Genomic DNA, 26905 nt, shown 5'->3' on the forward strand with positions numbered 1-26905 from the left:
AACGCAAGTTTCGTAAGCGACGGCGGCAGTTACAACGGCGAAAGAGAGTAAATCCGAACTTCGGGGAAGCTCTACCCCGCGCTAGGTGGTATGTCATAGCTACATATATGCTGTCATTCCCGCACAGCTTCAAGTCTAGACTTTGACGCCCTAAACACCAAAACACCAGACTTTGCTACCTACAAACAACATGACAAGAGTACTACTCACAGGAGGAAGCGGCTTCATCGCTGCGCACACCCTCGATATCCTCCTAGACCATGGACACAGTGTAGTCACCACGGTGCGCACCCAGGAGAAGGCGGACAAGATCAAGGAATCATACAAGAGCTACGTTGACAAGGGCCAATTGAGCTTCGCGATTGTTCCGGATATCGCTCAACCAGATGCTTTCGAGAAGGCTGTTATGTCAGACCCTCCATTCGAGGCTGTGCTGCACACAGCCAGCCCCTTCCACTTCAATGTCACCGATGTCCAGAAAGTGAGTGCGCTTGGGAGACGAAAACATGGAGTAGCTGGCTAACAAGAACAAGGACCTGATTGACCCTGCTGTCATCGGAACAACTGGCATCTTGAAGTCGATCAAGAAGAGCGCAGTATGTTGGATCTGAAGAGTTCACAACTTCCATTCGCATGCTAATGAGACCGTGTAGCCCTCCGTCAAGAATGTCGTCATCACATCCTCGTTCGCCGCCATCGTAAACGGAAGCAAAGGTTTCTGGCCAGGACACGCATACTCCGAGGACGACTGGAACCCTATCACACAAGAAGAGGCCACGGAGAACCCCATGATGGGATACAGAGCGAGTAAGACGTTTGCTGAGAAGGCTGCGTGGGAATTCGTCGAGAAGGAGAAGCCCAACTTCACAGTCTCCACGATCAACCCACCGATGGTTTTTGGACCGATTGTAAGTCTTACAACGCACGCTGCGATACAATCGCTGACATGCTAGCAGGTACACGCTCTCGACAGTCTTGACAACATGAACACCTCGAACCAGCGCATCCTTTCGGCGGCACAAGGCAAGTTCAAGGACGAGATCCCACCCAGCGGTGTGCATCTGTGGGTGGATGTTCGCGACGTCGCAGAGGCACACGTAGCTGCGTTCGAGAAGCCGGACGCAGCCAACAAGCGCTTCTTCGTGACGGCCGGATATTTCTCCAACAAGGAGCTATGCCAGATCATCAAGAAGAACTTCCCCGACTTCAAGGACCTGCCGAGCGACTCAACACCCGGCGGCGACTACCCAGAAGGCACACCTGAGAAGGGTCTCTACACATACAACAACAAGCGCTCCATCGACATCCTTGGCCTCAAGTACAAGACTTTCGAGCAGTCGATTGTCGACTCTGTCAAGTCTTTCCAGAAGAAGGGATTGTAAATTGTAGATAGATTGTTTGGAAGGATGAAGGCAACAACGGTATTCGATTGGCTATGTACACTATTTGGGCGGCGCGCTTGTTTGAGCGGCAAAGTCGGTCGCGTGCATGGCAATCTGAAGAAGACATGTTAGCATATGCAATCCTCATGTAATAGACAATACAGAATGTGTATGGGCAATCAGCCTGTTGAGCTTGAAATTTTTTGGACTTCACCGTCTTTGACTCGGAAGTTATCGTTTGTGTTGATCATCATAATGCAGGGAGTTGGGAGAGATAGTAATGACTTACCGATGAGTATTGCGACGCGACGCTGACCACAACATGGGTGCTGCATGAAGCTGTTGATGGCCAGCGTTGGTGTGAGAGGAAAGAGCAGGCGCGAAGCCTCGAAGAAAATGGCAGGCTTCGGCTGAAAACCGGGCCGAACTCTTCCAAGCCTAGCGGCTGCCCCACCAACGAAGCCCATCGATGGCGGGCAGTGACAGCAAAAGCCCAAACACTTTCTCGAGAATTCCACGTCACATCGCTCTATTGCCGTCGCGTACCTCGCAGCCACCCCGTAGCCGACTCTTTTCTTCATCAGACAAGCCACGTTCGAGAAATCGCAAAGATGTGTAAGTTGCCTACCACTACCCCACCACGGCCTCGATGCGCACTCGGCGGACGTGTATAGCTTGCGACCGTGGGCGCAAGGCTGTGTTAGGAAGATGCGGGGGTTCTAAGACATGATGCTATGTTCATGCTCACTTCGCAACATTATGTACTCGCTCCAGAACTAACTCTTTCTGCAGCCGACTTCAACGCCATCGCTCGTATGTACCCCCGGATACAGCAAGCACAACCCCGCCGACATCCTCTGCACGATCGCTCTATCCATCAAACCGCGACTGACCCTTGTTCCAGAGCAGTTCGTTCAGTTCTACTACAAGACCTTCGATGAGAACCGCGCTGGTCTCGGTGCCCTCTACGTATGCGACTCATTACCGTGTGCGCAAAGCAGCAGTCGGCTGACAAATGCTATAGAAGGAGACTTCTATGCTCACCTTTGAGGCGCAAGGCACTCAGGGTTCAGCTGCCATTGTAGAGAAGCTCCAGGTAACGACGAGTCTGCCCACGAAACAGGGACGGGGCTAATGCAGGGAAGAACCTGCCATTCCAGCAGATACAACACCGTACCGACACGGTCGACGCTCAGCCTTCCGCCGATGACGGTATCCTTGTGCTCGTCACCGGTGCGCTTTTGGCAAGTCGTTCCCATGTATTGTTACACCCGGCCTCGACTAACACTGAACAGCTTGCGGGCGAGGACAAGCCAATGAGCTTCACCCAGGCCTTCCAGCTCAAGAACGCTGATGGCAACTGGTTCGTTCTGAACGACGTTTTCCGTCTCGTATACCCCGCCGCGTAGGCTATCCGCTCGCTCTTGAGCTTGATCTCACCACACTGGTGACTTCGGGGGCATGCATAGAGAGTCACTGAGTCTTAGCGACTTTGAACACGACTGACGCGATTTTCTTATGAGTTTTGAGCATTTTGGCGGAGGCAACATAGGTGCGGATGGGATCGAGGATTGATGCTTGACGCAGTCATCTTTGGGAGTGTAGCTACTCACGAGTTCTACACAGGTAGATTGAGCTAAATCTTCAAAATCGACTTGCCTTCTTTGCAGCCTCCTACAGCGTCTCGAATTACATCTATCATCGTGCATATGCATAAGCCTTTTCCATGCGGCGGGTTTGTTTTCCGTGCATGACGCGGAAGAGAGCTTTGCCGCCATTCCTCCGCCCCGCGCTCACTTGCCGAAGCGAAGCTCCACGCCTTCCTCGGACCTGGAGCTTAGCTTACAACGACCATGGCCTCGTCGCGCGGCAAAAGTCAGGGCATTCTGTCTCTTACTCGCAAGCATCGGCGTTACTTCACTTCGCCTCTCCTATTCTCTTGATACCCTCCTCTGTCCTTTAGCGTTCCATCACAGCCCATCGTCTCACAATGGCTTTCATCCAGAAGGGTCTCAGGAACATTCTCCAAAAGAACCCCCACGATGTTGTCTTCCTATCCGCACTTCGCACTCCAGTCACAAGAGCGAAGAAGGGCGGACTCCGCGATGCATATGAGCATGAACTTCTAGGAGCGGTATGCCATCCTTAGCACCTGCAGTACAGACCCAAGTCCTAACAGCATCCCAGGTTCTCAAAGCCACAATGGCCAAGTTCCCCAACCTCGACCCCGCGGAAATAGACGATATATGTGTCGGCACCGTTCTCGCAGAGCTCGGTGGTTCAAAAGCCGGTCGCATGGCCGCGAACCACGTCGGCATACCCACCACAACCTCCTTCAGCACCGTAAACCGCGCCTGCGCATCTGGCCTCTCCGCCATAACCTCGATCGCGAACTCGATTGCCGTAGGACAAATAGACGTCGGCATTGCAGGCGGCATGGAGAGCATGACGCGAAACTACGGCAGCAGGGCCGTACCCACCGAACTCTGGCCCGAGATGAAAGAAAGTCCCATGAAGGAAGCCAGAGACTGCATAATGGCCATGGGCATAACCTCCGAAAACGTCGCATCACGCTACGGCGTCAGCCGCGCCGACCAAGACGCCTTCGCCGCCGAATCGCAACAGCGCGCCGCCAAGGCACGGAGAAGCGGTCTCTTCGACGACGAAATCGTACCCGTAACCACCCGCTGGATCGAGCCCGAAGTCCCCGAGAACACAAAGAGCATCACCGTGACGAAGGACGATGGAATCAGGCCTGGAACAACGGTTGAGAAACTCGCGGAGATGAAACCTGCGTTTATCAAAGATGGGACGAGTACAGCGGGAAACAGCAGTCAAGTCTCCGACGGCGCGTCTGCAGCGCTGATGATGCGTCGGTCCACGGCTACGACCCTCGGTCTGGAATCCCAGATTATCGGCAAATGGGCAGGCACACAAGTCGTTGGTTGCTCACCCGATGAAATGGGCGTTGGACCCGCGTTAGCAATACCCAAACTGCTCGACTACACTGGTTTGCAAACATCCGATGTGAATGTCTGGGAGATCAATGAGGCGTTTGCTAGTCAGGCGTTGCATTGTATCAGGACACTGGGATTGGAAAATAAGATGGATAAGGTGAATCCGAATGGAGGCGCTATTGCGTTGGGGCATCCGTTGGGAGCGACGAGTGGTAGGATGTTGGCTACACTGCTGAATGAGATGGGGAGGAGTGGGGAGCAGGTTGGTGTGTTGAGTAAGTGTATTGGGACGGGTATGGGCATGGCTAGTTTGATTGTTAGGGAATAGACAATGACATAGTTGAAAATCAGAACTCGTTGATATTAGATTGAGGGTATTATGATGTTCGACATTTGTTCTGAACCTCCCTCGGAGGCAATTGGGTATCGAGATAAAGAAAATATTAACGCCACTGAATATGCATCGCTCTCTTCAAGGTCATCGCTGTTACACCCTATGCCTTTACTTTCTTACTCTTCTTCTTTGACCGCTCGGCTAGAATCTCGTCGAGGAAGCTCTTGGGTTTCGCCCTCGCTTTCTTGGGTGCTGGTTGTGTGGCTTCCGCTTCTTCATCCTCCTCTTCCTTCTTGATGGGCTTTGCGTCTGCTTCAGCTTCTGCGGCAACCTCATCTTTTATTACTTCCTCATTCTCTTTCCTTGCGCTACCTTCTAACCTCTTCGCCCTCGTCTCTTCATCTTCATCATCGCTATCCGCTGGCTTAGTTTCCTGCTTCACCTTTTTCTGTCTCTTAGATTTGAATGTCGCGGCCCTTCCCTCTTCCTCATCGTCCGATTCTTCTTTCTTCGCAGCAAGCTTCTTGTAATGCTGAGCTTTGGAGGCTGCATTCGGTCTCGCAGCTTCTTGTTTTGCAGTGATGTGGGCTTTTGCTTTCTTCTTGCCGATCAGTTGTTGCAAAAGTTTGTCGTCTGATGTTCGTGTTCTGCTGGTGAAGCTGCCATCTTCGATATCCTTGGGAACTATACCGCCGACACCGATTCTGGAGACACTATTAGAACTGCGATCGGCAGCGCAATAACACGTATTTACCTGTCGTGAGCGTAGTTTTGTTTCAGATCTTGATCATCGTCTTCAACTTCTGTTTTCGCATCACCATCCGCAGTGTCCCAGTCCGGCCGCGAACCATACAACGACGCCAAGAGTTTCTGACCCTTTGCCTCGAGCAGACTTATGCGATTTGCGATGACATCGCCCTCATTATTCCGTTTAGACATGGTTGCGCGAATACTTCGACGCGCATCAAGTCCAGTCGCTTGGTGTTACAGAAGTTCCCGGCCGCGATAATTTTGAGAGGACCCGGTTCATTCTCGGCGCGCTAGCAGACGTCCGCAACAGCCCTGTGAAGCCGCAACACCAACGGAGCTGTGCACTCCAGCTCTACCCCCTCCAACTCGCCTCCATATACCCACACGTGTGTCTGCCGCTCAGACATCATGTACAACTTTGCCCGCGCCCGGCCGCTGGCTCGCGCTGTCCGCGCTGCTGCTGTATGTACACGGGCCTACTCCGCAAAGCTGCGAAAGCCTCTTACGCAGCGTGCACCACACTGGGGGGTCATGTGCTAACACAGCCTAGGAGACACCGTTGAAGCGCTCTGTCGTCCAGCAAAGGAGAGGTCTCGCCATCCACGAATACAGGTCCGCTGCCCTGCTCGAGTCGGTACGAACACTCCACCGCATGTCCACCAATTTCGAGGGTCCAGATATCTAATGCGAATTTCAGTACGGCATCGGCGTGCCCAAGGGAGGTGTCGCTACCAGCGGCGCCGAGGCAGAGAAGATCGCCAAGGAGATTGGTATGCGACAGCAAGAGTGAATGCAGGGTTGTGGGCTAATGCGCGCAGGCGGAGAGGATGCTGTTATCAAGGCCCAGGTTCTCGCTGGAGGCCGTGGAAAGGGCACCTTTGACAATGGCTTCAAGGGCGGTGTCAGAGTCGTCTACTCGTATGCTACTTCGCAACCATAACACGACCCCGACCACCCCTCTAACACAACATGCAGTCCCCGCGAAGCCTCCATCCTCGCCGACCAGATGATCGGCCACAAGCTCATCACCAAGCAAACTGGAGCCGCCGGCCGGCTCTGCAACTCCGTCTTCATCGTCGACCGCAAGTTTGCCCGCCGCGAGTTCTACCTCGCCATCCTCATGGACCGCGCTTCACAAGGACCCGTAATCGTCGCTTCGTCGCAAGGTGGAATGGACATTGAGACCGTTGCCAAGGAGCACCCCGAGGCCATCATCACCACCCCCATTGACATCCACAAGGGTGTCACCGACGACATTGCCCGCAACATTGCGACCGAGCTCGGTTTCTCAGAGCAGTGCATCGAGGACGCCAAGGACACCATCCAGAAGCTGTACCAGGTCTTCATGGAGAAGGACGCTACCCAGATCGAGATCAACCCCCTCTCCGAGACCACCGACCACCAGGTCCTCGCCATGGACGCCAAGCTCAACTTCGACGACAACGCCGACTTCCGCCAGAAGGAGGTTTTCGACTGGAGGGACATCACCCAGGAGGACCCCGAGGAAGTCAAGGCCGCCAAGGTTGGCCTCAACTTCATTAAGCTCGATGGTGACATTGGCTGCCTCGTCAACGGTGCCGGTCTCGCCATGGCCACCATGGACATCATCAAGCTGAACGGCGGCGCGCCCGCTAACTTCCTTGACGTTGGTGGCGGTGCTACACCCGAGGCTATCAGGCAAGCATTCGACTTGATCACCAGCGACCCCAAGGTTACTGCCATCTTCGTCAACATCTTCGGTGGTATCGTCCGTTGCGACGCTATCGCCAAGGGTCTCATCCAGGTTGTCAACGAGATGAACCTCAAGACTCCCGTTATTGCTAGGTTGCAGGGTACCAACATGGAGGCAGCTCACAAGCTCGTAAGTCACGCAAATAAGCTTGACATGCCACTCATACTAACACATTATCTTCTAGCTCAACGACTCAGGCCTCAAGATCTTCTCCATCGACGATCTCCAAGCCGCCGCCGAGAAGTCCGTCCAGTTCTCAAAGGTCGTCAAGATGGCGCGCGACATTGACGTCGGTGTCGAATTCACTCTTGGTATTTAAGCTCTTTCAGCATGAACCCTTTGCTGGCTGACCACGTTTGTGCATGATAGGTTTGTAGATAGATGGAAGCCGAACTTGAACAAGCGGTGTGTCTTATGAAAGTTTGTTTGGTCTTTGAATGCTTTTCTTCTGCGTATGGTGGTGTGATAATGGTGTGTGGTGATGTGGTGCTGATGTGAGGGTATGTGGTGCGGGCGCTGACAGCTTACCCCGCCGATGTGTGACCACTGACACAGCTTTCTGATGATGATGATCACCATCTTCACGACACTATGATCCGGTTGAAATAACAGTTCACAGACCCAATCATCGTATATGCGCTCGAGTTCAAGAGGACGAAACATCGTGTAGATATGATGGCTTTTAGAAAGGGCACAGAACAACCCAACAAACCCACCGCATCCAGGTCTCTTAATGTCGCTTTTGGGAAACAGCACGACAGCACGCACCACATGCGTTGTACATGTGTTGTTTTAAGAAGAGCACGCCTCATCGCCAGTTCGTGGAGAAATTTTGGAGAGGAGAGCACAGCTCATGTCCCAAAACAAGTGGGCTTTTAGAGGAAAAAGCACAGCTCATATTCCATATCGTCGAAAGTTTTGGAGGAAGGCGCAGCAGCACACTCCATGAGCGTTTTTTCCAATGTGTTTGGAGAAATACAGGGAAGTGTGGATATTGAAGAGAAGTGGAGAAGAGAGGCGAGCGGAGGTATCTATACGCCTTTATCCACGTGCCGACCGCACATGTTGTCTTCGCCGTAATTCTTTTGGTAGTGGGTACGTCCCTAGAGGACTTGGAAAGACGATCCCCATGAAAGATCTTTCGAAGTGTTTTAGTAAGACGGGAACAAGACACTTCGCACAACATGGGGGTGTTTCTCTATGTATTTTGCAGTATTGAAGTAGAAAGTAGATGTAGGCAGGAAAGTAGAGAAGAGGCGAGGGGGGGTTTATATACCCGTATCGCGACTTGTTCGCTGCACATGAACTGTGCTACCAACGTTTTTGATACCCCAAATGCATTTTGAATAGTTGAACGGGCGCTTTTCATATCGCAGTCTCGAACTCATTTTGGAATAGGGGGATGGCTCTTTGCGCAACATCCAGGGAATTTGATCTTTCTTGGAGAAAACGTGGTAGAAGTGGAGTTTCAGGAGAAGATGAGAGGAGAGCCATTTAGGATTTGTTGAGTGTTTTCATCCAGCTCGCTACTCCACATGGTTGCAATATTCTATCCTTTGTGGTACTCGATCTGCTTTGTGAAGGGTGGAGGAGGAGTCCTCACATGTCGAAATAGCGCCATATTTTGACTTGGAGGGAACAGGATCATGAACGTCAGCGCTCTTACTTTTTGGATAATTCAAGAGGATTCCGAATGTAGAGAAGAGATATCGGCACGCGAGTGCGGCGTTTTATATTGTTCTGGTCGCTTGGCAGGTGCACATGTAGACATTTTCGGATATTTTCTAGTTTTCGATGTTTTCGCAAAAGGGTGGGGACAAGCTTCTCATAAGTGAAGACTCAGGCTGGTTAGAAGAAGACGACAGCACCCAGAACATGCCCACATTTGGTTTCTTTTTTGGTAAAATTGGAAAAAGGCGTGGGTGTAGGGAGAAAGGCCAGAAGGGGCAGCGAGCGCAGGTTTATATCCTATTTTAAAGACAATCGACTCGCACATAGGAGGCGTGAACTGTGCTTTTGTGTATAGTCGGTGTGTAGATCCGAAACGGAAAGCCACTTTTCATGGCTGGTGGTGAGAGTCATTTTGGAAGACGCGCAGTAGTCGCGCACAGCATGTGGTTGTTCAACTTGGGTTTTGGAGAATGCACAGAAGTTGCGGATAGTAATAGGAGCTGTGAGGAAGAGAGGGCCGACGACGAGGTTTTATACTGCGCGACTGAGCATTTGGCACACATGTGACGTAGCGAACTATCTTTCTTGTGGGTACTGAGTATGTTCGTAGAGATCGGATAGACGATGCTCATCAGGTTTGCCTCGGTGATTTTTGAAGAAGGAGAGAGCCTGACACAACATCAAGCATTCCGCGCTTTCTTTCAAATGTTTTGAAGAGTTTAAAGAGTAAAGAGGAAGGAAGCAGAAAGACAAGCAACTTCGGGTCTTATATGAGCTGGGAGAAGCTCACACCACGCATAACTGGTTCGCGTGCTCTTTTTCGGGACACCAGGTATGGGAATCGAAATCATCGGAACGCTTCGCATATGTAGCCTCCCAGCTGCTTTTGGTCTTGCTCATGCAAAGCCACCGCATTTTGATATGTCGCTGTTCTCATCTGGCTACGCGGGAGAAAGCCATGATGACAGCGCAGGTATCTTTTGAATGATGTATAAACAGAGACATGTGCAACTCTCCATGGGCTCTTGCCCTGTTGGTTTTGGGGAAAAGTCGAAGTCGAGGTTGCAGAAGGAGAAGAGTGGCTGACGATGAGAACGTACTTCTGCTGCCAACTCTCATCAGCTGAGTCAAGACAAGTTTTAGCTTCGCTGAGTGTCAGCGCATGGCATGCCGGGGAGTTTCGCATTTCGTCAGCGTCACACGTCCTTGTCGTTCAGATGCACGACTACTTCGCCAAACATAATGGCTTTTGCTAGACCGAGACTGGTGCTCAAAATCGATCATAAAGATGTGCAAACAGGCTTTTTGGAGAAGGAGGGAGAACAGCACGCCATAAAAAACTCTCTAGAGTCTTTTTGAAAGCCGCTGAATAAGGTGGTAGAGAGAGAGAAACAAGTCTCCAGGAAGAAAAAGGGTTTATGTACCCGTCTCCACCCGCGGTCAAACCGCTCATGGGCAAAAGTCCAGTCCGTCTTGTTTCTGGAGTGAGGCTACCACACAGTCGGTGAAATCCATCTGCCCTTGCTGTCTGAATCTGGAGAGAGGGAAATAAGAGAGACGAGTATTATCTATGCGCTATCTGGCTTATAGTAGTCGGCCCATTTGAGCGAAGACACATAAATTTCGCGAGTGAATTTTGAATTGGGCAGAGTGCGGACACACCATACGGTGTTTCCAGACCGATTTTGACAACATCGATGAAAGTTATGAAGAGTCAAATAATAGGACAAAGAAAGAGGTCGTGTATTCACTCGCTTTAGTGGTGCGAAGAATGATTCCGAGTCCTCATTCCGCACTCCCATGGACATCGATTATTGTTCTTTTGAATCGTGTGGGTCATGAATGTGTTTCGAGAATGCATGCGTCCTACATTGGTAATATTTCACATCATCGTAGTTGTTGTGATGTACTCTTTTAATAATACCAGAGGTGATGGGGGGGATGCGTTCAGTTCTTAGGTGTCGAAGCACATGAAATCCGAACGGCGCATTTTTGAGCCGGCGGAGCTCTCACAGCCGCACACATGTTTGACTCCGCTTCTTCTTTTGAGTATAGTAGGGAAAGTCTGTAGAAGGAAAGCATGTAGCTCAACTGGAGGGTATTTATACGTGTGGACGACTTCTCCGGTGCGCTAGTGCCACCCAGAGCTCCGACGCTCGGAATGACACCACTATCCATTTTCGCATGAGTCGGCACACTGATCAAAATTTAATAGTCATGAAATAGCATTGAAGCGTATCATGCGATGTTGCTGCTTATAGAACTCATACACCGAAGTCTCCTTTCAACGTCAGCTTGAGCAAGTCATTCTTCACAATCTCTTCCTTGCGACTAAGAAGATCCTCCACATCCCAGTTGGCAGCAATGAAGCGACCACTGAGAAACTTCGCCTTCTCTTGACACAGCCAAACGGCAGTACCGCCAACAAGCTCGGGACTGTCTTGGTTGAAGAGTGAGCGGAAGGGCTCACGCAGCATATCGGTCGCAACGAGACCCGGGTGCATCGACACGGCGGTAACATTCGGGTACTCCGCAGCGACGTACGTAGCCAACGCGTCGAGGATGAACTTAGACATGAAGTAGGCGCCAAGCGGCGGAACGGTAAAGAACGCCTGCCATGAGCTTACGTTGACGATCGTGGCAGGTGTATCGGGGCTGGGCAGTAGGCGAAGGAAAGAGCGGATGAGCAGATAGTTGCCTTTTCCGTTGATCTCCTACAATCGATGTATCAGTTCATGCGCTTTTGACTCAGGTACTGCGGGATGAGCAGCGAACGGGACGGATCTTACGAAGTTCCTCCACCATTGATCGGGGTCTGTGTCGTGCAGTTTCGGTCCGTCTCCAGTCATGGCGCCGGCTGCGTTGACGAGGACATCCGCGTGGCCGAATTTCTGCCGGATCGCTTCGAAGGCCGCCTCGACGCCTTTCGTGTCGGAAATGTCGAGAGCGTATGTAAGCGTTTCGATGTTGGGGTTCGCCTCTCTGACCGATTTCTCAGTAGCTGCGAGCTTTTCGGCGTTGGATGCCAGCAACACAACACCCTTTACACCGGCCTTGACGAAGGCAGGTACCATTGCCTGCGAGACCAAGTCTTAGCAGACGCAATAATGACGCGAGTTCATGGCGAAAGGGAAGCGTTTTCGGTCAATTGTTTCAACATACCATGGCTCCTATACCACGCGAAGCGCCAGTGATGACGGCCACCTTTCCTGCCAGGCTATGTTCTGGGATACTGGGATCGATGGCAGGGTACGCGTCTTGGTGTGCATTCTTCGTGAACTGCATAGACGTGACATAGAAGTCTTTCGGAAGCTTGCTGAGGTCGGCCATCGTGAATGTGCTTTGGGTTCGGGTGATACGGAGGATACGCTGTAGCAAGATAACGCAAAGATACTAATCAGAGTCTAGAAGTACCACAGTCCACTGTGTTAACTTATGCGAGGCTCTGGGGCCAGAGGCCCCGCATTCGGGCTGCGATAATCGCCTCGTCGTGTCCCCACCCATGAAGCACGACTTGGCCATAGCAAACCATGTAATAAAAGCGTTGGCATGTTGACACCGGGGCGTCGGCAGTGAGGTGTTAAGGTTGCGGAACGTCCCAAGCGAAGCCCGTTGGGAATGTTTGAGCGAACGAAGGCGATGATCGTATCCGCTTAGGGACTAGCGTAGGATTGCAGACCCTGTTTTTGACATTCACCTGAGATCGATGCAGAACCCCCAATTTCCTCAATCCGGTCCGAATCGTATCGACATCGCTATCGGCACGTACTCATTCGTCTAGCGACTCGTGATTTCGATCCGACAAGCTTGACCAGAGATACTCACATGCCCACGCAATGTTTGTCCAAACTCTGGGGATCTGACATGTCGGAAGCGAGGACGCACACATCGGAATACCGAGGTGTGACGACGTTAACAGGAATGCGGGTACCCGAAAACGATAGATCGTGATGGCGGCATCAGGGGCAGTAAGACATGTCGTGATAGCGGAACCCACTCTGCATGTTGTCTTCTCGGCGCCCTGATCGACCGAATGCACACCCATGCGGGTGAAGGGGTCGCGGGAAATTCTTTGGCGATCTTATACCAGGCTGTGAATGCAAAGCGTTGCATCCATTCTCTTGGAACCTTGGTCTCTGCAGCATTGTTTGTATACTTCAACAGCCCGAGAATGTCAAACCTCTCCCCACTCTGCCCCATTCAACTCCGCAAGTTGTTCGAGAGCACCAGCTGTAGCTCAACCCAACGAATACGTACTGAACGGCAACCACAACTCACAAAGTAATTCACAATGACACTTCATGAGGTAAGCTGAACCAAACAGGACGCCTTGAGTGGCGCTGACTCTGATGCAGGATCTAGGCCCCAACCTCACGGCGACCGTCCTTGTGACGGGGCTGCTTGCCTTCATCACCATGGGTATGCGGGTGTATGTCAGGATCACCAAGCATAACTGGGCTCTTGAGGACTGGGTTATGGCAGTAGGATGCGTATGTATCTAACCTTCACAGTCGTCGAGAACAGACGAGCTTACTCACCACAGTTGCCTCTCATGACACTGACCATCGTCACTACCATCGGCTCCTATTACGGCATCGGCGCCAAAGACAGTACTTTTGCTAAGCCTGGCAACCAGAAATACGTCGAGACAGCATATTTCGTGAGTCATCATCCAGTGTAGCATGGAATTGGTCGGTCGCTAACAATATTCAGTGGTTCTTCCTCTATGAGGTCTTCTACTGCACATCCATCATCTTCGTCAAGCTGAGCATCGCCTTCATGCTGAACCGGATAGCTGGCAGGAGAATGGTCTACATCTACATCAACTACGGCATCATGGGTCTCTGCGCGGCGACCAATTTGGCAGCGATCCTGTACATCATCTTCCAGTGTTGGCCGGTGGAGTAAGTACAAAGCAATCCGGCATCACGTGGTAATGCTAACCGTATACTTCTCAGGGCTGCTTGGAGGGCTGATCTCATGGCCGAAGGGACTTACTGCCAGCCGCCAGTGTATCTGCAAAACGTCTACTTCTTCTGCACTTCGGTCAACATCTTCACAGACTGGGCTACTGCGCTCATGTGAGTTACTCGAGATTCTGCTATCGAGTAGGCACTAACGTTGACCAGGCCAATCGCTCTGCTCTGGAACGTTCAGATGAACAGGAACACCAAGATCTCAGTCGGTGGCATCTTGAGCCTAGGTATCTTGTATGGCAACCCATGAATCTGACTGGTTTTTGTACACCACTAACATTGCTCCAGCACATCCATCTCGGGCCTGGTTCGTCTGAAGTACACCGTTGGCCTGACAAGCAGTCACGACTATCTTTGTAAGCACCCCAGACCCGCATCACATCACAACACTAACGTGACTCCCAGATGGCCTCGCCAACATCCTCATCTGGGGCTACGCCGAACCCGCGCTCGGTATGCTCGTCGGCAACATCGCAACCCTCCGCCCACTCTTCCAGCGCCTCCTCCACCTCGGCTCAAGCGGCTCTCACCAGCCTCGCTCGGGTACACCCCACGGTGTCAGCAACCCCGACCGGTCGCACCGCTACAAGCCTTTTGACACCGAACTCGAGCTCGGCACGGTCGCAGACAACCAGGACACGCACATGCCGGCAATCAAGGTTCATGCGGGACGTGTCAGTGTATCGAGCGATAGCGAGAGTCAGAAGGAGATTTTGGAGAAGAACGATCGGTTTGTGAATAACAACAAGGACAGCATTGTTGTTAGTCGGCATGTGGAGATTAGTCGCGATTAGTTCCTCGTAGGAGTGGCTACTTGACTGTCTGAGGGTCGCGTGAGGGGAGCAAGTACGGCAGGTTCATGACTGTATTATATTGTTCATATATCATGTCTCTCGTTACCATCAGAAATATGAATGCGGAGTCTTCCTCGTCTCGTCACAGCACCAGCTCGACCGTGGCGGTCATGACCGTTTCAAATAACTTCTTCTCAATGTCTGGCGAGGCCATAAGCTACCAATTCACGCTGCTCAAGGACATATGTTTCAATCAATCGTTTTAAAAGCCGTCAATCATCTCATGTATCCCCGAAGATCTGACGTACGGTAATCTGCGCAAGCTTCGCACGTGCTAACGAGGCGTAAGGTGCGATCTGGTTGGTTTTGACAATGAAGGTTTTCCCGTTCAGTCTCTCATGGCCAGATACTACAAGCCCTTCGACCAAGATGAGTGCATACGCAAAGGTATATATCTCGTCATTATTCTCGAGTAGTAAGACGACGATCATGTCACTACATGTCCAGAATTTCGGAACAGGCTTCTTAGTGGCGTCCATCACTATCCCGATGCGACCGATTTCTCATGCAGATATCCAAAAGCCTGTAAAGAAGGAGACATGAAGTTCCTTTTCATATGCTTTGCTTGAACAGGAAAGCCGCAGCCCAGCCAACTCCATGTACCTGAGGGGATTTCGTTTTTGGTGACAAGCATAGTATTTTACTGTCTAAACAATGAAGTGAGGGCGTGGGTTTATACGTAAAAGGTGGAGTCACAATAGTATTCTTATCGCTAGATCGAAGAGCGGACATAAGCTCTAAGTGTTGCTTTTTGGAAGGTTATCAGCCAAGCCGTCCTACATATATGCGAGCGACTGCAAATGGCTGTCTCATAAGACGTGAATAAAACATTTTGTGTAGATGAGCATCCAAGTCGATGCCCACATTGCCTTTTCATTTGTACAGTTTTTGGTGTCGACTCCTCACCACATAGCTTAGTTAGTTGGACATTTTAGAAGACAGTTACTTAGCAGCAACATAAAGCCAGATCTCGAAGACAGCGAGAAGCATAAGATGCTTTATAAGCCGCTTCAATCCAACAAAGCACACACATTGTCTTGTTCTTAGCGTTTTTAGAAAATCCCGAAAGGCCGCGGCCATCATAGACACCTGCGAACTTTTGAACTGAATGTAGTTTGGAATAGATAGAAGATGAAAGAGAACAGTCGAAGAAAAGGTGCTTTATATACAAGCAGCTCCGTGCGCTAGGGCCATTGCATAAGTCTCTCCAGCACTGAGACACGCGAAAACAACATGAGTTTGCAGTGTCGTGTATGTTTAGCCAAAGGAGGAGAGAACATGTCATGGACTTCGCAATGTTTTGGAATGATACCAGCGGGAAAGAATCTCTCAGAGCGCATGCAAACTCTTGGAGGATGTTTTCGGAGAACCCGACGGTGGCTCGTTTGGAAGCACAGTGTGAGCACATCGCGGGTACAAGGAGCCTTCCTAGTTCCGTAGGAAGAGAAACTTAACTTTTTCATGGAACGATGTAAGATGAATTTTGGAAGACTCGAAATTCCATGGCCGATGTAGGTCCACCGTTCTGGGAGAGAAGGCGCCAGGCGAGCACATAAGCATTTCAACGTTGCTTTTTCGGACGACGGAGGAGACAGGACTTCATGATGCGCCTTTCCGTCGTTTTGGAAAGAGCCAAAAGGCTGTGGATGTTGAGAGCAAGAGCGAGCAGAAGAGAGAGAGATATTTATACAGCCAGCGCACGGTTCCAGGATGCGATGTGAAGCCGTCGGGGCAGTAAGTGCGCCTCATGTGGTTGTCGTACTTCGCTTTGGTCTGAATTGAAGGTACATATATACTAATATGCATCGAGAAGCTTGCAGGTTTTGAAGCTGCAGAGAAGAATTCATGAATTCGTGTATGGGGGCTTTTGGACAATATTGGCAGTCGGTCACTAAGGACTTCCACGTCAAGTGTCCATATGGTCTTTTTGCTCACACGACGCAATGAATATGTTTGGCCAACGTATTGTTTTAGGAATAGCTCAATAGGAGTGTGGTTGGCAGGAAACAACATGCGACATGAAAGCCAAATTTTATGGTTCAGGCAGAAACTCCATAGAAGAGCCAGGTTGAGCTTTTGGAGGTTGGTTCCGACAACCACTCATGGCGACCCTCGGTTGCTTTTTTGGAGAAAGTAAAATTGGAAGTAGTGGATGATAGAAGGAAAGGTTGGAAAAGCTGGAGGGCGATATTTATATGTCTCGACGCACGCAGCGCTCAAGCTAGTGCGGTGATCAGTCTTATGATGCATGACTCTTGGTACGCCCAAAAGGGTCCGCATGCACTGGCGCATCACGATTCCAAGTAGATTCACTCGTCTTGCTCATATGATTTCATTGTTCATTGGCATGGTACTGGCCGCAACAATGCTTGTTGGCCTTCTCCTCCTTCATGCCAATCAATATTTCCATTACCATGAAGCATTCTGACCCCTCTACTGTCCACCAGTCTGATTATCCTTCTGCTCCATACCCACGCTTCTGCCGCCAGCCTTGGTGGTATCGCCAACGAAGTTGCCCGCCGCTATCACAACACATTAGCACCAGCTTCATCACCCTTTCCTTATCCGCTGCGTCATCACTCACCTTTAGTAGTATCACCAGCGCCCTGGGTAATGCCCGTAACAGCATCACCGAGTCCCTTTCCACCAGCCGCGACAACATTGCCAGTCGCGTCCGTGACGCCCTGGACGCCCTTGCCGACAGTGTTTGTTGCGGCGCCTAAAGTGTTTCCTGGACTGTTAGCAAAGACTCTGATCTATACGTTGTCGTGATGCTTGGAGAGCGAGAAGAGAGATGGAACGTACCGAGACCGCTGGCAGCGGTGCCGAAGAAGCCCTTTTGTTGGTTGTTCTGGTCGGACATGATTGCTTTGTGTGGTAGACTCGTGCTGTGATTCGGGTTGGGATATAGAGCCTGATGTGAAGATGTCTGAAGTTTCGGTATAGGAAGTGTCGAGAGTGGGGTGTAATGTGCTTACTTCGGCCAGCCTGGTGTTCTGATATGTGGTTGACCACTCTGTCCTTATGACGTAGCCAGCTGCACCATTCTCACCTGCATCCCTGCGCGCTGCCCCTCACCTGGAAGTTGCGCAAAGACGCGCAACGCTCCGGCCGTATGCAAACGTCCCGCAGTAAGATCGACGTTTACATCACATCACATCATTGGAGGGGAACGTGCGTTCAACGGTTCCAGGGCCGGACGCAGACTTCCCTTGGCCCAGGCGCATCACAGACAGTATCACAGACAGAAGCAGAGTCATAATTTTTTACCAGTTTATTCGAACTAGATCAAGCTATTGCACAAAGAGTCATCTCCTCGTAGATCTTGCTCTCGTGTACGCAGGATCTTTTTCGCAAGTGCATGCCTAAGCAAGTTTGCTATCGTCGGCGGACACCGCATCACCAAGCCACCACTCTCTGTAAGAGGCAAAAAGAAGGAAAGGAGGATAACATGCGCATAAAGGGGGAGCGGGATTGGAGAGACCTCCACAGGAAGACGCGGTACTCCTTCTACCTCTTGGTCCTCCCTACCCCAAGGAAATCGCAGCGCAAAGAAAAGATGGAGGACTGAGGAAAACTTGGCCAAAATGCCCACCCAGAGCGCTCGTGAAAAGCGTGTGGTGTAGACCATCCCCATCTTCAGATCCGGAACGCCGTCATGAAGCATGCGCATAAAAAGAGTCATCGAGGCTTGTACCAACCAATGGTTTGAACACCCAAACCCATTTCGTGAGACCGGCCGTCAGACAACAAGGAAACTTTTGGAATCCATCGCTCTTGAAAGTCGCAGTAATGAAACCCCGCGAAATGCAGAACAATGCGCGCGCTGATGCCCCCTTCTATGCAACGAAACAGGCGATTAGATTACCGCGTGCGGTGTGGTCTATGGGTATAACCGTCACGCGCTCGAAAGGAAAGGTAATCACTCGGAAGGCTTGGCCTCCGCGTCGGCAGCAGACTCATCAGCAGCGTTGGATGTAGAGCCAGCCTCGCCGGCGTCTTCATTGCTAAGAGCAGCAAGTGCACTGTGACATATGTTAGTAAAGATCTCGAGTAAAAACAGCACGGATCTTACCTGAAAGCGTTTGCATGAGCAGTGGCCTCCTTCTCCTTCTGCACTGGTGGTGTGCCATTGCGCGAAGAGGCGTTGGAGTCTTCACGACTACCCATGCCGGGACCGATACCCATACCACGGCGGCTACCGGCGCGGTTACCAAGCATGGACGGGCCGAGAGATCCAGCGTTGTTGAGGTTGCGTCCAGAAGCACCCTTGGACAGCTTGCGGAGATCGTCCATTTGGACACGGCTGCCAGTGTCTGGAGGAGGCTGCATGCCACCACCTGAGAACGAGCGAGCGTCGCCGCGACCCATGGGAAGACGGCCACCACCACCGCGTTGGTTTGAACGTGTGCGCTCCATCTCGGCGGCCTGTTGGGCTGCCATGGCTTCTTGATGAATCTCGGCGATGGTCTTGGGACCCTTGAGGATGTCCTTGGACTTCCAGCCGGACTTGCGCATGTCGACGGTGTCAAGCAACATGAAGTGCATACGCGAAGGAAGACCCTCCATGTTCATGACCTTCTCGATGCGCTCGAAGTACATGTTGATCATCTTGGGGCCGGCTTCGGCGGACTCCATCGTGGCACCCACAGTGCGTAGCAGCTTGACCAAGCTCTCAATAGCGGCCTCATCGGGGAGACCCTCAAAGTCGAGAAGCTTAAGCACACACTCGTGCATGATGCGCAGAGTCAACATGCCCAGCTTGTATAGCTCTCCGATGAACTGGATCAGACCGAGACCCTTACGCTTGGCTGCAGCGGCAACGTAGTACTCGTCTGACAGAAGCTTCGCCTCCTTTTCGCCTTCAGGCGCCTCGGGCAGGTTGACTTCCCAACCACGCTCGAACTCCTCTTGACAGCGGTTGAGGAGGTACTTACGGAAGAGAGCACCACCGACAACTGGCGCACCGTGCTTGTCGCGGACATTCTCATCCTTGATCTCGGTGCTCATGGTCTGCAACATGCGGCTACAGAACTTGGCGTACATGGACGACCAATGAGACTCGTCACAAGCCTTCTCAAAGGTGAGCTGAATGACCTGGCGAAGAGTGCGTCCATCAGTCTCATCCTTTGACTGTCCAGCGATCTCAAGGATTTGATCGGAAATCTTGTCGAACTTGTCGGGTGTCATCTTGTTGAGAGCGGCCTTGACCTTACGCTGTACCATATCGGGAGCCAAGTGGCCTGCGCTCATCTGGGCCTGGACAGCAGCGGGCTGAGTGAGCGACGTAGGCACCCAACCAGTCTGCGAGCGTTGGAGTGCCTTGACTTCCTGACCGGCGGTCAATGGCATTTGCTTGGCATCTTGAGCATGGCCGCCGCGGCCACCCTTGTGGCTGTTTTGGCCGCCCCTACCGCGTGAGCTGCCAACGCGAGGAGAATTGGGTTGATTGCGGTCGGCGCTCTGGTAGGAGCTTTGACGTCCTGACATCGACTGCCCGCCCATAGGAAATCCACCACGACCTCCACCTAGAACGACATGAGCAAGAGGGTTCGTCATAGAGCCACCGCGTCCGCCTTGGGCTTGCTGGAAACGCTGTTCGGATGTCGTACCTGGCGGGAGTGTGCGGCCTCCTGGCTGGAATCCACCGCCTTGCCCAAATGTACCCATTCCACCGCCACCGCCAGGGCGAGAGCCTTGACGTCCACCGGCGCCCAGATGCATAGAACCGGGACGAGCAGATGGAGGACCGCGAGCAGATTGGGGCTCGTCACCAACTGTCTCCTTGAGCTTCATGTCCCAGTCAACAGATGGCTTCTCCTTGAAGACATCCTGGAATTGCAAGAGGAAGTCCTTGTCGTACTGGCGGCCCTTGCTCCGGTTGCTGTTGTTAAGAGCTGGGTTGGGACTGGCTACGCCTTGAGGATACATAACCTCAGCACGAACTTCGAGGAAACGTGCAGTCTTGAGTGCCTGCATACCAGCAGTCGGCTGTGCGGGCTCGACAGACTTGTTGGTCTCGAGCTTGAGAGCAGCTGGCTTGGGCTTGGAGCCAGTGGGGGTCTTGGAGGGTGCAGGTGCGGCAACAGGAGCTGCGGACTCAGCGGGAGCCGCCTCTTCCTCAGTCTGAGAGGCACCGGGACCGAACATGGTGTTCTTCTTCAGGCTTGCGAAGAGAGCCTTGTCCTTAGCCTCGCGTTCGGCCTTCTGCTCAGGAGTCTCTGCTGCGCGAGCGGCTTCAGCCTCTTCGGCTTCGCGCTCTAGCTTGCGCAGACGCTCCTCCTCCTGCTTGACCTTCTCGGCAGCGTTGGCCTTCTCAGCCTCGGCCTTCTTTGCCTTCTCCTCGGCGTAGCGCTTCTCATCTTCTTCGCGCTTCTTCTCTTCTGCCTCCATCTCGGCAATCATGCGGTCCATCTCTTCGTCTTCGAGGCGCTTCTTCTCGGCCTCGTCAGTCTCGGCCTTCTTGGCAGCTTCGGCATCCTCTTTCTCCTTGGCTTCAAGAGCAGCTTTGGCGTCGGCCTCTTCCTTAGCAGCAAGCTTTGCATTGGCTTCGGCCTTGGCCTCTTCCTCTGTAGCTTCCTTGGCCTTCTTCTCGGCTTCCTCTTGTAGGCGGAGCTTCTCCTGGAACTGCTTGACAAACTCGGCCTTCTTGGAAGCGGTATCTTCAGCACGAGTAGAGTCGGTGGCGCTCGGCGCGCGCGGAGGAGTGGGAGTGGCAGCAATAGCGGGAGAACGAGGGGCAGCAGGTGCAGCGGATGCTACAACAGGCGGGGCAGGCGAGGCGCCCTTGGGCTTGAAGTCGACAACCTCACCATCAACTATACGCCGTTAGTATTGTCATATCATCGCATGCAGAGATTGCAACTTACCAGTCTTGATCTGGATGGCCTTGCTTTGCCTCTTCGGACGCTCAAAGGTGGAGCTAGGTGCGGGGCTTGCCGCCGTCATGCTAGGAGTGTGCGTGTGCGAGATGTGATTGACGTTGGTCATCGCAGGTGTGGAAGGCTGAGGAACAGCAGATGACGGGCGCTCCGACATGTTGGAGGGAGTGCGCGACATGCTCTGAGCCTGTGGCTGATGACCGTAGGGGGCGACACCGTAGGGAGACGGTTGCATTTGAGGGGGGAATCCACGACCTGGGCTGGCGGGAACACCTGGGTAGTGGATAGACTGCTGAAGTCCGTAGCTCTGCGGGTAGAAGTTGTTGTACGGGTCTAAGTTGGGCTGGGGCATGCCTCCGTAGATAGCCTGTGGGGAAATTTGTGTTAGGAATGATTCGATATTTGTACTTGAAAAGACTGAAACATTTGGTGGCGGAACAATTTGTGTGGGGACATTTGCCGAGTCCGATCGACCTTGGTTGAAAGGCCTCTCGGTCCCGACAGAAACATGGCTGGACATGGGAGAATTGTGAGAAACTCGCGATCCAGTCGAGAAAACCGATCTGCGAGATGAAGAAACTGAGGGAGTTGCTGAAATAGTGGAGGATGTACTTGCCTGTTGAGGGTACTGCTGTTGCGGGTAGTAGGGCATGCTCTGAGGATTAGCGAGGTGCTGCTGCTGATGCATAGTAGCAGGTGTCATAGCGGGGCTACGGTTCTGTGTGTAAGGAGAGCGCTGCGGGCCAGGAGGGTGGAATGGCGCAGCCTGGCCGCGGCCCATCTGAGGCATCGGGCGGAACGGCTGTGGCGAATGGTTGGCCATGTGCGGGTTGTATTGACCTTGAGGAGGGAATCCACCACGGCCTCCTCGGTTGGAGTACGAGCCGCCGCGGCCCATGTTTGCGTTGCTCATGTCGCTGTGCGCAGACTGGGAGGATTCGCGACGCATGTGTTGGGGCATCGTGTGAGAGTTTGGTTGAGGGGGCATAGCAGGGCGTGCCTGTGGTGGGGTCAGTATGTGAAGCGGAGAGAGGACTATATGGGGGGCAGGGCGCAAACTCACGTTAGGCTCAGTGCTTTCACCGCCCTGGCCACCGAACACAATGTTTGGCCTAGTGGGCAGTCCGTCGGGCTTGGGGCCTCCCGAAATAGGCGTAGGAATGGGCGATGGTGAATGAGCGGGCGAGGCAACGCGCGGGTTCTGCACCTGCGCCGGGTTCAGGTTTCCCTGGACTACGGGCGAGGCGTGGGCAGGCGCTGGTGAGCCGGCAAGCGACCCGAACTTGATACCAGAGGGCGGGCCGCCTGCAGTCGCAACCGGCGGGGTCTGCTTGATCTGGACAGACGACTTGCGCTCGTGGGCGCTGCCGTTGGGACCACCGCTGACGATGGTGGGCATGACGGGAATAGCAGGCTTGAGGGCGCCGTTGCCGTTCACCGGGGAGACAGAAGAGCTCTTGCCATGCTGCGCGTTCTGCGGTCCTCCCACTGCCACGGGCGGCGCTGCGCTAGACACGATCGTGGGTTTGGTCGCGTTGGCGTACGAGCTGCGGGCAGTGGGTTGAGCCGAACCGGCGGCCACGGTGGCGGACGATCCTGTAGAGGAGCTGTTCGCGGTCGCAGACGAGGAAGCGGCAATCGGCGGGGTTTGCGAAGTCGAGGCGGGATTACTCATGGACTCGGTGGTGGGTGAGGTGAGGTGCGGTGAGGGTGTGGAGGGCGGTCGGTAGGCTGCGCAATCGCTACCTGGCTGAGGGCGATGACGTTGGTGCTGGAATCCCAGATTCGAGCGAGGGGACGAACTCTGCGGAATTAATGAGTTGCTGGGACAGCGACTCGGGGGGTGCAGAAAAGAGTGTCGTCCGCGTGGGGAAGGGAAGGTCAGAGGTCAACTCCTTTGAGAAGGGTGTTGAGGGCTGTCCGAGCGCTTCAATGAAGAGGTCTCTGAACAGGTTTCCGTGTCCGGGAGGGGGATTTCGCCGAATAAATTCGTGAAATCGACGGGGCGGCTCGTGTGAAGATCACTGAGTCCGCTGCGTGTGTCGTGATGAGTGTTCTCGCAGTGGAGAGACGGGTGGGTGGAGGGATGGCGGTTGGGCTCTTTCGAAAATTGTTTGAGTGCCACACTAAGCCGCAACAAGGATCTTGTCCTAGCCGAGCCCTTGAAGGCAGTCCCAACACCTCGAATTCACACGGACAAATTGCCGCTTGCTTGCTTGGTGACTGCTTGCTCAGGGTCACGGGACAGTCATTTCACGATGAATTCATTGGTGCGCGCTCATAAACCATGGTGCGGATTGTGCCTTCCTCGGATACATGAGGCAAGCGCGAGGGGCTCCCACGCTGCCTCACCAATTCCAAGTCGTTGATATCGTCATCACATACGCAGTAAGCAGGACATGACACACAATGCTGCACTGCGCCCCAATGGCCTCGTTGTGACTCCTCCTAGCAGGACGTGACTATGGTTGCCGGAGGATGGAGACAAGGCTCTAGTACGTGGGGTGCCTTGCGCTGGGCCAGGCGGCAACGGCGAGCTGAGATACATCTTCTAGCAAACACCACCGTTGCGCAGACCCATACGTCTACCGCGTACCAAACGCCCTGTTCTCACTCGCAGCATTCAACCAGGTAGATGGTGACTTAACTTGACTATTATAGTTCAGCCCTGTGTCTCTCAGGATACACCCCGTCGCACAGCGAAGCACAGATGTGGCTATAACAAAGCAACAGCAGACAAGGCGGTCCTAGTCCCACGATACTGCCTAAGTTCTGTCAGCCATACAATGTCGAGATGCATCTCCCCTCCTGCGCAGATCGAAGAAAAATGTAAACCCACTGACGTCTTGCTGCGCATCTATGCACGATGACGGCGTGTCTCGCGGAGGCGACCATTCACGTGAAAGGCATCTCCGCCTTAACTCCATTGTCATGTGCGAACCTCAGGTATCGTTGCCACAATCGATAAGGTTGATCAGACCACTCTGTGCACCACCTCCAAAGTTACTACTGACTACAAGGCCTGACCTGACTCAGGTACGGGTCGTGGGCTTCACACGGACTTCGTTCTGTTGACCGGACGATGCATCGACAATTTTGTCGGCGACATGACTGCGCTGCGCTGCGCAAGCGATGAACAATGAACAATCATGAGACAGCGATAACATCATGATTACGACTGCTCTCAACAAAGGGTTTGTGAGGTAAGAGGGTCTTGGGAAATGCGCATGCTACGGGTCGCTTCCATCGCAGTACCAATGTCTGGAGTGGGTGGCAACCGGCGTCGATGAAGGTGGCTGCAGTGAATTATGCTCTTTCGATGTTGAAATCCTGACCTTGGGGTAATGTAGATCTGTGCTGTCAACCGTTGCTAGAAGTATTACTGCAGTAACTCAAGAAGGGTATTCAAGATGTAATGATTCTGAACCATCGATCGCACGCTTGTGAGATTGCAAGAGTGCAATCTGGACTACTGTGCCACCGTATCTTTGAAAACTGCAAAATGATCTTGGTACTGGTACCGGTATATGGGTCGTCCTTCCGTCGCAATATCGAAATCTCGATTGTCACACCTGGGGAGAATACTGCAAGTCTAGCGTGTTCGGACGCGTACAGCCCACGTTCTTACAGCGGGTACCTAGGTAGGGCCGTTCAAATGCGCGGTCACCTCCTACAAGGAGAAATCTCAACAGGTGCGCTGCCGTCTACATTAGTCTGAAGACCCAAACTTTTCCATAATGATGTAGAGTCCTAGGGAATGATTGTAAAATTCCTGCCTGACATGAGGCGGGTTCCGCTTTCTTGTGGAAGCAATGAGCTGCACCTGTGGGTCATTGCAAACGAACATGGCAATGTGAACGCATACCGCCACCAAGAGATGCCCAGGCAGATGCAGGCTCTCCCATTGACTATGTATCACTTACCTGGAGATTACTGACACCAGTGACATGCCGCTTGGGGAGTCTACCCACCATCAATGCTACCGAGGTCTCAACCCACTCAACAGCCACCATCATCGCCCGTTGTAATCCTTGACTCACACGAAACGAAACGGTGACACAACGAGACGGCAACTTCAGCAGCCGAGTGCAGCCAGCAGCTGCCGGAATCCTGTCATGCAGCGTGGCATTAGCAGCGCACAGCCGACGGTTTTGCATGCGCCGGCAGCACAGCAGAAGCAATGTCGTGGTCGCAAAAGCAACGAACACGACCGATGCTGAAACCCTGCTGCGGGTGTAATGCAGCGGTCCGTAATGCCAGGTACCGAGGCCAGACCAGATGGCTTGTGGTCTCTGGCGGTTTGGTACGACCTCTTATACTTGCGTGTGGGCGAGTCGCCTCAGCGCTGAGGATTAAACCTCACGCGCCCTACCAACGAAATGAGGCATGACGTCCGCATTCTGTCGTGTTGCGACAAAAGAGGACAGCCATGCCTAACGATGCGTTGGCCATCGCAATTCCATCAATCGCATTCGCCCCGCAGTATTCGCCCTGGGATGCCGGAAATATGCAAGTCTGCGGAAAGCGCAATTCCCATGAATCTGGGGGTGTGGAGATGAAGGAGGAAACGAACGTCGCAGAGTCCCGCATACGGGCACCGTGGATGAGGAAACTTTGACCGTCAGCGGCGTCGAAAAGTTCCACCTCTCATCGTCAGCCACACCCACATTACCTCGGCGAAGTGCCACTCTTACTTTCCTGTTAGAAAAGCCGCCGGCTGTGGCAGACGCAGACGCTCCTCTTCGAGTAGTCCCCCAAGCCTGCGTCTTGGGGCAAGCTCAGCCTTTAAAGCGTGCGCCAGCCTTCCGCATCTCGTATCTTGCTCCGGTGCCCGGACGCGCGAATAGGCGGGTCAGAAGGTTTGGTGTCGATGGCGCAAGCTTGCCGTCGTCCGATCGCTGACTGCCATGGCCTTGCTCGTATCCTTCGAGGATCGCCCTGCGCCGTATCAACGCAGGTGCATAACGGCTGAGGAACCACCCTCGGGCACTAAAAGCGCCTCACAATCCTTTGGCGTTGATGGCATGTGACGGGTTGGAGTCAAAATTGACATCGTATCAAGCTGCCGTAGGATTCTTTGCTTTGCTCAAAGTACCGGCCGTGGCTGCAGATGAGGAAGTTGCATGTGGGTGGGGAGATAGCAATGCAGGTGAAAGAAGAAATTTGGAAGGTCGTGCTCGTCCCGTCTTTGTTGTCTGCATCATCCCGTCCCGCCCTTTGCTTCTTCTGGCGTGCATCGTCATTCTCCAGAGGCGCGAGAGCCTGACCCACCACGAGCGAACTTGTCGAAGAAGCATGACTGCCCAACGGCTCACACATTCTGCATCTATTCGCCATGCGTATCAGCCATTTCCAATACCTTACTGCA

The 26905-nt window shown here is 52.9% G+C and overlaps 9 protein-coding genes across 9 annotated transcripts; 5 read left to right on the plus strand and 4 right to left on the minus strand.

Annotated features, from left to right (window-relative positions):
• Positions 1-190: 190 nt before the first annotated feature.
• On the plus strand, positions 191-1382 carry J4E85_006337 (uncharacterized protein; the record flags this gene model as incomplete). Its single annotated transcript, XM_051470577.1, has 4 exons — positions 191-481; positions 534-596; positions 654-908; positions 957-1382. 4 exons carry the CDS (start codon positions 191-193, stop codon positions 1380-1382), a joined length of 1035 nt encoding a protein of 344 aa, XP_051326065.1.
• Positions 1383-1993: 611 nt separating this feature from the next.
• Positions 1994-2791, plus strand: NTF2 (Nuclear transport factor 2; the record flags this gene model as incomplete). The annotated part of the gene is made up of 6 exons (XM_051470578.1): positions 1994-1997; positions 2175-2195; positions 2287-2351; positions 2407-2478; positions 2528-2641; positions 2678-2791. The coding sequence occupies 6 exons, from the start codon at positions 1994-1996 to the stop codon at positions 2789-2791; spliced, it is 390 nt and encodes a 129-aa protein (XP_051326066.1).
• Positions 2792-3372: 581 nt separating this feature from the next.
• Positions 3373-4667, plus strand: J4E85_006339 (uncharacterized protein; the record flags this gene model as incomplete). Its single annotated transcript, XM_051470579.1, has 2 exons — positions 3373-3516; positions 3570-4667. 2 exons carry the CDS (start codon positions 3373-3375, stop codon positions 4665-4667), a joined length of 1242 nt encoding a protein of 413 aa, XP_051326067.1.
• Positions 4668-4833: 166 nt separating this feature from the next.
• On the minus strand, positions 4834-5612 carry J4E85_006340 (uncharacterized protein; the record flags this gene model as incomplete). The annotated part of the gene is made up of 2 exons (XM_051470580.1): positions 4834-5377; positions 5428-5612. 2 exons carry the CDS (start codon positions 5610-5612, stop codon positions 4834-4836), a joined length of 729 nt encoding a protein of 242 aa, XP_051326068.1.
• A 219-nt stretch (positions 5613-5831) lies between these two features.
• TCA9 (Succinate--CoA ligase [ADP-forming] subunit beta, mitochondrial) lies at positions 5832-7474 on the plus strand (the record flags this gene model as incomplete). The annotated part of the gene is made up of 6 exons (XM_051470581.1): positions 5832-5885; positions 5974-6057; positions 6121-6193; positions 6242-6341; positions 6399-7284; positions 7340-7474. The coding sequence occupies 6 exons, from the start codon at positions 5832-5834 to the stop codon at positions 7472-7474; spliced, it is 1332 nt and encodes a 443-aa protein (XP_051326069.1).
• A 3616-nt stretch (positions 7475-11090) lies between these two features.
• Positions 11091-12156, minus strand: J4E85_006342 (uncharacterized protein; the record flags this gene model as incomplete). Its single annotated transcript, XM_051470582.1, has 3 exons — positions 11091-11540; positions 11616-11903; positions 11989-12156. 3 exons carry the CDS (start codon positions 12154-12156, stop codon positions 11091-11093), a joined length of 906 nt encoding a protein of 301 aa, XP_051326070.1.
• Positions 12157-13117: 961 nt separating this feature from the next.
• Positions 13118-14596, plus strand: J4E85_006343 (uncharacterized protein; the record flags this gene model as incomplete). Its single annotated transcript, XM_051470583.1, has 8 exons — positions 13118-13132; positions 13182-13316; positions 13370-13486; positions 13540-13730; positions 13785-13907; positions 13956-14036; positions 14091-14158; positions 14208-14596. The coding sequence occupies 8 exons, from the start codon at positions 13118-13120 to the stop codon at positions 14594-14596; spliced, it is 1119 nt and encodes a 372-aa protein (XP_051326071.1).
• Positions 14597-17232: 2636 nt separating this feature from the next.
• On the minus strand, positions 17233-17519 carry J4E85_006344 (uncharacterized protein; the record flags this gene model as incomplete). The annotated part of the gene is made up of 2 exons (XM_051470584.1): positions 17233-17387; positions 17462-17519. The coding sequence occupies 2 exons, from the start codon at positions 17517-17519 to the stop codon at positions 17233-17235; spliced, it is 213 nt and encodes a 70-aa protein (XP_051326072.1).
• Positions 17520-18578: 1059 nt separating this feature from the next.
• J4E85_006345 (uncharacterized protein) lies at positions 18579-23212 on the minus strand (the record flags this gene model as incomplete). The annotated part of the gene is made up of 5 exons (XM_051470585.1): positions 18579-18681; positions 18732-21474; positions 21526-21891; positions 22150-22537; positions 22601-23212. 5 exons carry the CDS (start codon positions 23210-23212, stop codon positions 18579-18581), a joined length of 4212 nt encoding a protein of 1403 aa, XP_051326073.1.
• Between the last annotated feature and the right edge of the window lie 3693 nt (positions 23213-26905).

Source organism: Alternaria conjuncta (genome assembly GCF_024043145.1).
Source record: "Alternaria conjuncta strain BMP 0040 chromosome Unknown scaffold_8, whole genome shotgun sequence".
NCBI lineage: Eukaryota > Fungi > Ascomycota > Dothideomycetes > Pleosporales > Pleosporaceae > Alternaria > Alternaria conjuncta.